Raw genomic sequence first — 13,360 nt, 5'->3', positions numbered from 1 at the left:
TGATTTCTAATGTACAGTAGTGTCGTACTATTGAAAATAACTAAACCCAGCGAAGTTTGGGTATAAAACAAAATGAAAACTAAATAGAAAACTAAAAAAGTGCACAGTCTGCACAGAGCGGTCAGGAAAGCGTCCGGACGTGGCTGCGCCATGGATGAATACATGTATAACATGGATGAGTCAATGTATAACTTAAATTCCTCCTTCCTTATGGAAATCTATTTTAAATTGACTCATACTGTCGGAGATAATTTCAATTTATTCCTAAATATAAGCACATGAAATAGCTTAATTTTCTTCCCTTCTGTGGAAAAACAGCATCTGAACCCTCATTCATTGCTACACATAACTCATTTCCCCAGTGACCTAGAAACTTGTAAAAACAATATCCATTGAGGATTATGATTGAATTGCAGAAAAAAAATGCAGGTAATCTTAATTAATTAGCCGTGATGTGTGAGTCAGTTATGTTAAACACTGCCATTCTTGTTAGCTGTATGCTGAACCACATTTCCACCCTGTGCAATCCCAAAGTTGACAGTGATAACAATGACAGGCTGGTGGCTGGTTAGGTAGTATTTATTTTAGAGCTTTTCAGTCAGATTTGATTTTCTTGGGGAAAAATGCAATGGAGTGGCTTTACTCTTTATAAAATCTTGAATGGAAAGCCTCAGACATCTCTCACCTTTTGGCTGGCACTTATTTTCCAGGCTTTTTCAGAGACACTGAAAAAGAGACTCTTGTCCTGGAAGCAACAGGTGCAGAAGTTATTCCGTTCCTTTCCAAGGAAAACTCTCTTGGACATAGCAGGATATCGGCAGCAGAGAAGGTAGCCCCATCAAACCAAAACTCCAAACCATATATAAACACCTTAATAAATATTAAATAAGACAGAGATCCAGCTTCATTCATCATTGCTTAAAAACTTGTTTTTAAAAACAGTCTCCAGGTCATGGTTGCCATGACAGTGTCCTGATAATGTCTATCAGCATTGTCTTTTTGCATCCGCTAGTCGTGCTTTTGGCCAGTCCAGCTCCCTCCCAACTGCCGGTTGTGTTGGGGGAGGCTTGTCAGCACGGAGAAGCTTGCGCCAGTTCCACTTGCCATCACGGAGTCTGCCTGGAGCAAGATTGGGGCTGTTGGGCTCCTCGGGCATTTTGGGACCAACTCCACATGCTGCCAGCAGCACCCCAAACAGCCTGAAACAAGGCAGGCAGGTGTGTCTCTCTGCCATGATCAAATGTAGGATCACACTTCTTTTCTAGTGAATATATAGGTGGCTTTAAGAATATCATAGAAGCTCCTGTAGCCCTGCTCAGTGGAACAGCTAATAATCTAGATTTTGTTTCAATGATACTTGCATCTCTAGTTAGCTATTCCTGAAAATATGACAATGGAGGTATCCTTAAGACAATGGGTAAAGCAGTGTCTCATAAAAAAGAAAAAAGTATGTATCATATGAAATATCTTTTTAATGTCCAATGTATCATCACAAAAAAACATTTGAAACCACACCATAATAGTATGGCGGTTCAAAGAATGCCTGACAAAATATTGTGCAAAACACCACCCCACTTATATTTAGTGTTTGATTTAATCATTATGGAATATGATGTGTTTTTACCTACCCCCCAGTGAAGCAGTGCCTCTCCTAGCCTTTCCAATTATCTGCGCACTCCTGCATTCTCAACCCAAAGATGATTAACATCCATTAACCACTCAGAACATAAGAACATAAGAAATTTACAAACAAGAGGAGGCCATTCAACCCATCAAGCTTGCTTGGAGAGAACTCAATTAATAGCTCAGAGTTGTTTAAATCTTTTATAGCTCTGATTTATAGGAACCCAAGGTTTTAGTTTGCACTACACTAACAGGAATACTATTCCATACTCTAACTACACGCTGTATAAAGAAGTGCTTTCTCAAATCCAGTTTAAAAAGTTCTCCCGTGAATATCCAACTATGAGTTCTTATATTTCAGCTAATATTGAAATAACTATTTGGCTAAACAGCATCCAGACCTGTTAATCTAATATACCTGGATATCCCCCCTTAGTCTCCTTTGCTTGAGGCTGAAAAGATTCAGCCCAGCTAACCTCTTTTCATAAGACATTCCTCTAAGACCAGGAATCATTCTTGTAGCCCTACTGTACATTGAACAATTGCTAAGGTAGCAATGTCCTTTTTAAGGTAAGGTGACCAAACCTGCCCATAATATTCTAGTTGAGCTCTTACCAAGGAATTGTATAATCTTAGCATTACCTCCCTTGATTTAAACTGCACATACCTGGAGTTGTACCTGGCCAGCCCATCGCAGGGCACACTCACACACCAGTCGGTGTCAATATCATTAATATAAATTAGGAATAACAGTGTTCCTAAAATTTAACACAGCGGTACCCCACTATGAGTGCAGGTCCACTATAACATTGTGCCTCTAATAACCACTCGCTGCTTCCTGTCTATTAACCAGTTTTCACTCCAAGCTGCTACAGTTCCTAAAATCCCTGCCGCTTTGAGCTTAAGCAGGAACCATTTGTGGGGGACAACATCATATCACATCGTAGGCTTTTTTTAAATCAATTTCTCTTGTAGCTTCCTTAAAGAACTCAAGTAGATTAGTTAAACAGGATCTACCTCTCCTATGTACTTGGCGATCCCTCAGAATGTTATTTGAATCCAAGTATTCTACCATTTTCCCTTGGATTGTAGCTTCCGTTGCTTTTCCAGTTATACAAGTTAATACTCTGAGGTCTAGGGGTAGGGAATACACTTTCACTGACTGGGGCATGGTCACACATTTCATTCAATATCATAAACTTAATCCATGGCAAATAAATTATTTCTTATATATTTGTTTTGGCATTAAACCCATCTTAATCTTAGTGTACTTTGTAAATATGTCCGATTTATTAAGGGTCCAAAGCACGTAGTACTATGGGCCATTATTGTGTGAAATTTGTAATTTGACATCAAAGTATAGACATTGCAAAATGCAGTTTGGAACACTTGCAGAATTATAAAAGTACATAGTATGCAATGGTGGAAGTTTGTTTTGATCCCAGATATCTGATCACCAAAATCTTGGCTACATGAAGATGACTAAATGGTGTAGTTGGATAAGTAAATAAGAAAAACTGAACTTATGTCACTCTTTCTGGGCTCCTTCCATTGAATATGTACCAACTTTCATGTGTATGCATGAGCTATTCATACCTGGCCTCATCCCCCCCCCCCCCCCCCCCTTTTATGGCGCTGATGGGGATGTATCTGGATCGCATTTCACTGTTGCATTGTTCATAAAATTACCATGCAAATACAATTTGAATACGTGGAAATGCAGGTATTTACATACGAATGGCGATTTTCAGGTGAGGGTGGCACTACACGCCCCCGATGCGAGTAAAACAAAGAAAGGTGACATGGTTTACATTTTAACCGATTTAACCTAATTAAAACTTTAATACTTCCGGCAATTGACGTTTTGAAAAGAAGACAGATTATGGATTTAGTCAGCGTTTTTTTTTTCATATTTCTACAATACGATTTCAGCGAGTTATGAATTGAATTACACGACAAAGATTGCTGACGATGCCGTCGACTCCAGAGGCTTAAATTAATTAGCCTGTAGTTTGATCGATTACTTCTATCCCCTTTTTTGAATGTGGGCATCATATATTAGCATGCTTCCAATTAGAAGGTACCACACCAGCAGATAAGATTTTCTGAAATAAAATAAAATAAACATGAGTTCATCATGAGCAATCAGGCAAAATAAACTCATGTGTTGGCCTATATAATAAAACAACAAACATCATCATCATCTTTATATAGCACTTTTCATACATGGAATGCAGCTCATAGTGCTTCACATATGACATTATGAGAATATGAAAATATTCCTTGTAGGTCTGTCAACAAGGCATCAAGGCATTAAATAAAAATTATAAATAGATTGTAAATACTGTTGTTGTTGGTTGTAGTTAATCCTGTGTACACTATAAATGAGAAAAATTGTATTTTTTGTTTTTTTAATTGTACAAAAGAACGTCAGTGCAGTTGTGCAAGTCTTTTTGGAAATGTTTAGATAAGAATGGCCACCTATTCTGTATATTACAAGATTGTGCTGAATTGTAAAAGTAAAATGCTGTCTCCCATTCTGATGGAATACAGGATGCGTTTTGCCCCTTATTTTAAAAGTGTTCAATTGATCCCCCTGCAAATATTATTGTTGCGGACTCAGAAGGGGTGGCCTTCCGTACTTATTCAGATTGAAAGTGCCAGACCTAGTGAGGAATTGATAGATTGGTTGACGAAGTCATACAACTCCAGTTAGTCATTCAACAAGACTGTGAGAAAAAAATCCTAAGATTCTGAAAAGGTTGATGTGATTTGATTTTTAGGTCAACAGAACACAAATGGGAACATGAAGACAATTAAAACTCTCACAACAAAGGAAACAATAGGCAGCTGGCAGGTGTACTTTACTGTTACGATGATGTTCTGGCTTTTTTTGATGTGTTTCTGTTCCACATGTAATGTAGAGCAAAGCTGTAATAAAAAGCTTTGCAGGCTTCTCATATCAAGTCACTCTACATTGTGTATGTAAGGGAAAGTCAGTAGGTCAGAAATGGGGTAACAAATTTCTGGTGAAGAATGCAGGTTACCAAGCATAATGAATCACAGGCTCAAATTAGCCTCAAATGAGCCTCAAATTATACTGTAATATAGATTTGAAGATTAATACTGTATAACTCATAATATTAAATCAAGATGATGAACTTTATGTCCTACATAGAGAACCGCATTTATTTAAGTGGACTTAAATTCAATTTTTGTAAACAAATCTGTTTTGGTTTAGCTTCTGTACTCATTAGTTCCAGTCGTTTAATATTCAGATATAGATTATTATTGCTTTTGTCCAGTGAGCATTTTTGTATTACAATGATTGGTTAAAAAGTAATGAGTATGAGGCACTCTGAAGGTGACTTACCCTATCACAAACGTGTGTTAAAAAATTTATCTTACACTTGATTATGCCAGTTGCACATAAGCACATAAGAACTATACAAACGAGAGGAGGCCATTCGGCCCATCAAGCTCGCTTGGGGAGAACTTAACTAATAGCTCAGAGTTGTTAAAATCTTATCTAGCTCTGATTTAAAGGAACCCAAGGATTCAGCTTGCACTACATTATCAGGAAGACTATTCCATACTCTGACTACGCGCTGTGTAAAGAAGTGCTTCCTTAAATCCAGTTTGAAATGTTCTCCCGCTAATTTCCACCTATGGCCACGAGTTCATGTATTTGAACTAATGCTGAAGTAACTATTTGGTTGAACAGCATCCAAACCTGTTAGAATCTTATATACCTGGATCATGTCCCCCCTCAGTCTCCTTTGCTTGAGACTGAACAGATTTAGCTCCAGTAACCGTTCCTCGTATGACATTCCTCTAAGACCAGGATTCATTTTTGTGGCCCTACGCTGCACCTTTTCTAAGGCCACAATGTCCTTTTTAAGATATGGTGACCAAACCTGCACACAATATTCTAGGTGAGGTCTCACCAAGGAATTATATAATCTTAGCATTACCTCCCTTGACTTATACTCCACACACCTGGAGATATACCCCAACATCCTATTGGCCTTTTTTATTGCTTCCCCACACTGGCGAGAATGGGACATGGAAGCATCAACATACACACCAAGGTCTTTTTCATGATCAGCTACCTTTATTTCAGTGGGACCCATAAAATACCTGTACTCTATATTGCTGCTCCCTACATGGAGTACCTTACATTTTTCTACGTTAAATTTCATCTGCCAGGTATCGGCCCAGTCACTAATTAAATCAAGATCTCGCTGTAGCTGCTGAGCCGCTAATTCAGTATCTGCTACACCACCCACCTTGGTGTCATCTGCAAATTTCACCAGTTTACTGTATATATTGGTATCTATATCATTTATGTAAATTAGAAACAATAGTGGTCCTAAAATCGAACCCTGCGGTACCCCACTATGGACGCAGGCCCACTGTGACATTGTGCCTCTTATAACTACTCGCTGTTTCCTATCTGTTAACCAGTTATCAATCCAGGTCGCTACGGTACCTAAAATACCTGTCACTTTGAGTTTAAGTAGGAGCCTCTTGTGGGGGACAACATCAAAAGCCTTTTGGAAATCTAAGTAGATGACATCATAGGCCTTCTTATCATCAACTTCCTGAGTAGCTTCCTCAAAAAACTCCAACAGATTCGTTAAACAGGATCTACCTCTCATAAATCCATGCTGGCTATCCCGCAAAATGTTATTGAAGTCCAGGTAATCTACCATTTTCTCTTTGATTATAGCCTCCATAACTTTACCAGTTATACAAGTTAGACTGATTGGCCTATAGTTTGACAAATTACTTCTATCCCCTTTTTTGAAAACGGGCGTTATGTTGGCATGCTTCCAATCAGTAGGTACCACACCTTCAGATAAGAATTTTTGAAACAGTAAAGTTAACGGTCGGCAAGTAATATCCCTCATCTCTTTTAACACTATAGGTAAGATGCCATCAGGGCCCTGTGATTTATTTATTTTGAGCTTAGCTAGGCTTTGCAAAACATCAGCTTCAGTTATATATATATTAGTTATAGACGATGCTGGATCAGTAATAAGAACTGGTAAGTTACTAATGTCCTCAACAGTGAATACCCGTGCAAAACTATCATTGAACTCGTTTACTATATCAATGTCGTTTACTATTATAAGACCCTTACTATCCTGCAGATTAGTAATTCCAGGTTTTAGAGCTCTTTTAGACTTAAAATACTGGAAGAAACTTTTAACGTCATCCGTAGCTTTCAATGCAATCATCCTTTCGACATTTCTTTTAGCTCGTCTAATGTCATTTTTTAACTCAGCCTGTAGACTTAGATATTCCTGCTTTATTCTGTCATCATCAGTTATTTTCCATTGCTGGAACAAAGCCATTTTCCTCCTTACTTTATACTTTATTTCCCTAGTAAACCACCTAGGTTGCAATTTCCTAGATTAATTCTTGCTGGAAACAGGTATGAAGTCCTCTGCACTTGCAATAATGTGCTTTTAAAAGTTTCAGTCTCATACACTTAAAGTCAGCCTTCCTAACATTATATATTTTTGATTTGGACTTAGCTCTTCGAACACTTAACCTCAAATTTGACCATGTTATGATCGCTACTGTCAAGCGGTTCTAAAACGTCTAATTTACCAATCCTGTCCTGGTTATTAGAGAGAACAAGATCAAGAATGGCATCTCCCCTGGTAGGGGTGTTAAAAAACTGAGTAAAAAAACAATCCTGTACTAATTCCACCATCTCCAGTTCATTTTCTGAAGAGCCAGTGACAATGTCCCACTGCATTCCTGGTAGATTAAAATCTCCCATAACTACCACATCATTTTTATTGCTCATCATCCTAATATCACTGTATAACAATCTGCTTTCCTCAGCAGCTACATTAGGTGTTCTGTAACAAACACAGACAATTAGGCTATTTGAGTTTTAGCGTCTAATTTTACCCATATTGCTTCCGTAGTTTTATTTATATCAGTAAGTTCCCTTGCCTGCAAATTTTCCTTTACATATACTGCAACACCACCTCCCTTTTTACCTATACGATCCTTACGGAACAACGTGTAACCATCCATATTATATTCTTGTCCATCCTTTTCTCTCAACCACGTTTCAGTTATTCCTATAATATCATAAGAGTCCGATGAGATAAAAGCCTCTAAATCATGAATTTTATTCCTAATACTCCTAGCGTTTAAATACAGACAACAAAGGGTAGGCCTATTACAGTGCCCACTTATAATATGATTATTTGGGGCTTTCCGTTTCCCCCCACTTACATACTTAACTAACCTCCCTGCCCCCCCAGTCCCTAATTTAAACATTCCTCAACTACTCTACACATACGCCTCCCCAATACACTGGTTCCCCTCCGGTTCAGGTGCAACTCATCCGGCTTGTACAGGTCCCACCTGTTCCAGAAGGTCCTCCAATGCCCCATAAACCTAAACCCCTCTTTCCTACCCTACACCATCCTTTTAGCCACGCATTTAATCTCCTTATCTCAGCTAACTTAGCCTGACTTGCACGTGGCACGGGGAGTATTTCAGAGAATACCACCGTGGACGTTCTGCTTCTAAGCTTATTGGCAACTTCTATAAATTTATCCTGCAGAACAGCCCTTCTACCCTTGCCTATGTCGTTGGTGCCAACATGCACCACGACAACTGGATCCACCCCAGCTGGGGCCAAAAGCTTATCCACACGATCTGGAAGGTCTCCTACCTGGGAACCAGGCAGGCAAGACACCGTACGGGACCCTCTATCACGCGTGCACACATAACTGTCTACTCCCCTAATAATGGAATCCCCCACTACCACAACCTCCCTCTTCCTGGGGGGAGGGGGCTCCTCAGTGCCCAAGGGCCCACCTGCCTCCCCAGTCCCTTCCGGCTCTAAAGCTGGAAGAACCTGAAACCTGTTCGACACAGTCACCTCAGGTGATGCCGCCTCTATAACGTGTGTACGCCCTTTCCTGCGTCTACGACCTACGGTCACCCAGCTCTCTCGACCTCTCTGCTCTTCATTCTCCCTCCTCCCCGCTAGTGGCGTACACACCTTCTCCCTAAAAGGCGTATTAACTTGCTCCTCTAACTCACTGTTGCATTGGATGAGAGCCAGTTGCTCCTCAAGGCCGCAAACCTTGACCATGAGCGAGTCCACTAGCTTACATCGCTTGCAGATGAAGTCCGACTGGACACTAACGTCCAGAAGGGCAAACATGTTGCAAACGCAACACTGAGCCGGCCCCATAATTAACTAACTCACTATGACCCCGTACTCCCAGCCCAGTACATTTATATGGTGTATTTAACTTTAAAGATTAATTAGCGTAACGTTAAATGCAATAAAGTGCCGAGTACACTAAAATAAGTTACTTGTGTTGAAACGGAACTTTATTATTTTTATTTAAAATTTTAAATCTGATAAATTTACTACTACTTACCAAAAGAACTTCTGCCTGAACCAAGTATGAACTAAAAACAAAGCGAAACCGAAGTTGCTCTTGGGAGGTCGAAAAACCACAAAAACCCCCTCACAGCAGGCTACTGCCGGAGCGGGGAAAAAAGTGGAAAATGTCCTCCCGGCCGCGACTGGCGACCGAGCAAAGCTCAGGAGCAACTGTCCTTTTCCGGCGCTGGTTACCGTTACCGACGCTAGGTATTATTAGCTGTTATCGCCCCGCCGGTGTTTGTTACGGAGTTAAACGCGAACAGAAAATGCTGCTCACTGTCCGTAACAATCGCGCTGTTAATTAGCAGACAGGACAGACAAGCACTCACGCCGACCGAAATAAGAACAATAAATAGAAATAAAACAGCCACCCACGTAAACATCTTTGATCTGACCATTTTTGGAATCTAAATTTGACCATAGTTACTTTTTTACATTTTTTTTCTTATTATGTACAATGAAATAATGATGTGTTGTTCCTGTACAACTACATAATGCCTTTTAATACTAAAACATACTCACCAGTTAGGTTAAGTAAGTGCATGTAATGAATTTTTTTTTTTCTTCAAAGGTACAGTGTTACTGTCTTTGTACCTCTTTTATAGGGTCTATGGTTTGCCAACCCTGGAGGAAGCAACAGCATGCCCAGCCGGACACACAGTTCGGTGCAGAGAACCCGCTCCCTACCTGTCCACACGCCACACACACTGCTTACATTTCAGCAGAGTGGTAAGCCTCATACTTTTTTCATATAAAGGATTGTGTTTTAAAACCTTTTTACATTTTAAAAAAATGGTTAACACTTATTATCAATTTAAAAAAATATACAGGTGCACCAGACACAATCTGAAAAAATGTTAGAGATGAGTATTAAAGAGGAGTCTCATAGTGGAATCTTGTAGAGGAATTCCATAATGGAATCTCGTAGAGGAATACCATGGCCAGGAGACTGATGCTACTGTTGGACCCCTGAGCAAGGCCCTTAATCCCAATTACGGCATGTTCTTTCACCTGTATATTTTTTTTCTCACCTATGTATATATCTGTGTCTGGGACCAAGATGGGATTGGCAAAAACAGACCTGATTAATTAACATTTGTACTAAGCAACACCATGCATGAAATACAATTGGTTGCCCAGAAGTTGGCTTATTTTGATATTCCCTGCATCATAGTTTTTTTTTCTCCATTCTACAGTAGTGTGAATTTTATTTCAGTGTCAACAGACATATACCTGTATTACAGAATTTAGTACTCTGCAAAAGTAAGTTGAGCACTATATATCAATCAAAAATAAAAATAATAGCTACATTTTAATATAATCCAGGAGGCATGTCAAAAAAATCTTTAAAAAATATAGAAAGATAAACAACATAAACACAAGCAACCAGAACAGCTGGAAATAACTTAAAATGCCCCATCTCATTGAATAAGACTAGCGTTGTTAAACAAATTAAATGAATAAGGCTAGCGTTGTTAAATTAAATGTTTTATTCCTGTTCAAAAAAACTGGTCACACATGTAAAAACTGACATCCTACTGATGCTTTGTTTTTTAATACATTCAGGGATTGTGGAAATCGAGCTCTGCAAAAAAAAAAAACAATGGATCACAACAATTTAAGCCTTCATAGAAAAATTCTGCTTATTTCAGAATGTTTGTTTTTTTCATAAATAACAGCTTCTTGTGAAACAGCCTTAAGAAATTATATGCCATTCTGTTAATTTGCATCAGTAACTTTGACTGCTGGCAACCAATCCAGTTATCAGTTATCGTTTTGGTCAGTTTTATCATTTCTGAAATGGAACTGTTACATCAACTTTGTGAATAGAAAGCTTATACTCCTAATTTTTAACAAACAAGTCCTCTCCAAATGTAGGAAATGCTAAACATCTGCTTTTTACAATGTTGCCTGTTTTTCTACATTCTCTTCATGTCTCTCAGTGTAGTGTAGATCTTCAATTTGTTGATATAGCTTAAGGAGAAAAGATGGCGTTTTCCACAAAGCAGAATCGGTGCCATGTAAGAATGATATTGCATACAGTTGGAGTATGAATATAGCCTAGAATGAGATCACGTATGGGGTGTGAATCAATATTGTGATTCAAAATTGATTAATCATGCAACCCTACTCCATACCCTCCCGAAGTTAGAAGCTACTCAAATTAATGGATTGATTGAATCATATGCTGCAGTGGTTAGCACTGTTGCCTCACACCTCTGGGACCCGGGTTCGAGTCTCTGCCTGGGTCACATGTGTGCGGAGTTTGCATGTTTTCCCCATGTAGTCATGGGGTTTCCTTCGGATACTCCGGTTTCCCCCCACAGTCCAAAAACATTCTGAGGCTAATTGGAGTTGCTAAATTGCCCGTAGGTGTGCATGTGTGAGTGAATGGTGTGTGAGTGTGCCCTGCGATGGGCTGGCCCCCCATCCTGGGTTGTTCCCTGCCTCGTGCCCATTGCTTCCGGGATAGGCTCCAGACCCCCCGCGACCCAGTAGGATAAGCGGTTTGGAAAATGGATGGATGGATGGATGAATCATATGCTTGGAGGCAGAAACTTATACCTAAAATTAGCACCTTGGATATTCTGTCCAGCTACTGAGTGCTTAAGGCAGCTCTTCCTGCTTGATTTTTAAAGCGTAGTCTGTGTTGTCTAAGTATTTTTAAAACTTGAGAAATCTAAGACACATTGTATATGTAATTGCCTTTAAATGAATTTGCAACACGCTAGCTTTTTCAAGCCTCTCTTGATGGTACCAGTGCTCTCATAGAGAAATGATTTTTTTCACAGTTATGACCATGTATTCAGTTTAAGACAGCAGCCTGAATAGTATCAATGCAATAGGACATATGAGGGGTAAGAGAGAAACAAGCTGTTCATCCGATACCAGCCAACTGTGGGGGCTTGGACACAAAGACCTATGCAGCACTTTTATCACAAAGTAAAGCTGTTCTGAGAGCAACAGAGGTTGCACTACAATATTATAAAAGCATCCCTAATGTATACACAAGTGTAATGAACACTGCACAAAATTCTGCATGTTTCTTTAGGTACATTAAGCATAATTAATTACTGCATTTTAGTCTACTTCACTTACAAGAGACATAAGCTTTTCTCCTCTCTGAATCCTGCAAATTTGCAATTATCTCAGTGCATCATGAAAAAGGCAACATTCCACCAATCTGGACACAATAAAAGCCTCAGCAAAAGACTCATGAAAGCTTACTTGGGGATTGCAAAATGCCAGCTAAAGGACTCTGAGACTGTGACAAACAAGATTCTGGTCTGATGAAACCAGAATTAAAATGTTTGACCTCAATTGTAAATGTCATGTCTGATGGAAGTCATGTATCACTCATCACCTGCGCAATACCATCCTGATGGTAGTTTTCTTATCAGCAGGGACTAGGAGACAAGTCAGAGTTGAGGGAAAGTTAAATGAAGCAAAGTACAGAGATATCCTTAATGAAAACCTGCTCCAAAGCACTCTGGACCTCAGATTGGGTCAAAAGTGCAATGACCCTAAACACAAAGCAAAAACAATGCAGGACTTATGAGAACTTTGTGACTTAATTAAAGAAAAGTTTAAGAACAACAGTTTGGATAGCTCCACTTTCCAACAATCTTTATGGTTAAAATATCTGTTGAATTTGTAGATCTCCAGGTGTCAGTGACAGAACCAGACATCAACAACCGCCTTGAGTCTCTTTGCCTGAGTATGACAGAGCACGCTTTGGGAGGTAAGGTCATTTGTCATGTGTCACTATATAGTTGTTTTTATTCAAACTCCTCACAGCAGTTGTGCCACTTGACTTGCTGTTCACTGCAATAAGAACTATTGGTTTGATTATTTTATCATTTGAATGTGTTTTTGCCTGTGAGACTGTGAAATTCTTTTTTACTATTCACATCAAAAACCTCGAGTTCTTTCATGATAATACATCTACGTAAATGTACACAGCACATTAAAATGCCATTTTTCTTGCCCCCCCAGATGGTGCTACACATGAATACAATACAATAAATTATATCCATAACACAATAAAATACAAAAAATGTACAAACCTATGCATTATTTTGTGCATGTATGCAGTGTAGTGCAAATGTGTAGTATAAGTCAAATAGAGGAATGTGGAAATGTAACAAATAGCATCATTAGAGGGTACTTGGAGTGGGTGAGTCAGTGAGGGGTTTGTGGGATTGACTAGCTGGGGCAATGTTAGCCCTTGAGGAACTTGACTGCCTGGGGGAAGAACGTGTTGCAGTGTCTGGCAGTGAGGGTTCAGATGCTCTAGAACCT

At 39.3% G+C, this 13,360-nt stretch overlaps 1 protein-coding gene across 5 annotated transcripts in view; it reads left to right on the top strand.

Annotated features, from left to right (window-relative positions):
* The window catches only part of samd4a (sterile alpha motif domain containing 4A), a 104,261-nt gene that overhangs the window by 80,490 nt on the left and 10,411 nt on the right, over positions 1 to 13,360 (top strand). For all 5 annotated transcript variants that reach the window (XR_007382315.1, XR_007382314.1, XM_048974937.1 and 2 more), the window contains 4 exons: positions 711 to 829; positions 1,013 to 1,217; positions 9,664 to 9,787; positions 12,717 to 12,800. Coding sequence is in view for 3 of the 5 variants with exons in the window: in XM_048974937.1 (XP_048830894.1) it covers positions 711 to 829; positions 1,013 to 1,217; positions 9,664 to 9,787; positions 12,717 to 12,800 (532 nt within the window). In the remaining 2 variants the exon portion in view is untranslated. The remainder of the gene's footprint in view (positions 1 to 710; positions 830 to 1,012; positions 1,218 to 9,663; positions 9,788 to 12,716; positions 12,801 to 13,360) is intronic.

The sequence above is a fragment of the Brienomyrus brachyistius genome, chromosome 14 (assembly GCF_023856365.1).
Source record: "Brienomyrus brachyistius isolate T26 chromosome 14, BBRACH_0.4, whole genome shotgun sequence".
NCBI classification, from domain to species: Eukaryota; Metazoa; Chordata; class Actinopteri; order Osteoglossiformes; family Mormyridae; genus Brienomyrus; species Brienomyrus brachyistius.
Note: the sequence above shows the minus strand (reverse complement) of the source record. Positions and strands in the feature narration are given on the sequence as shown.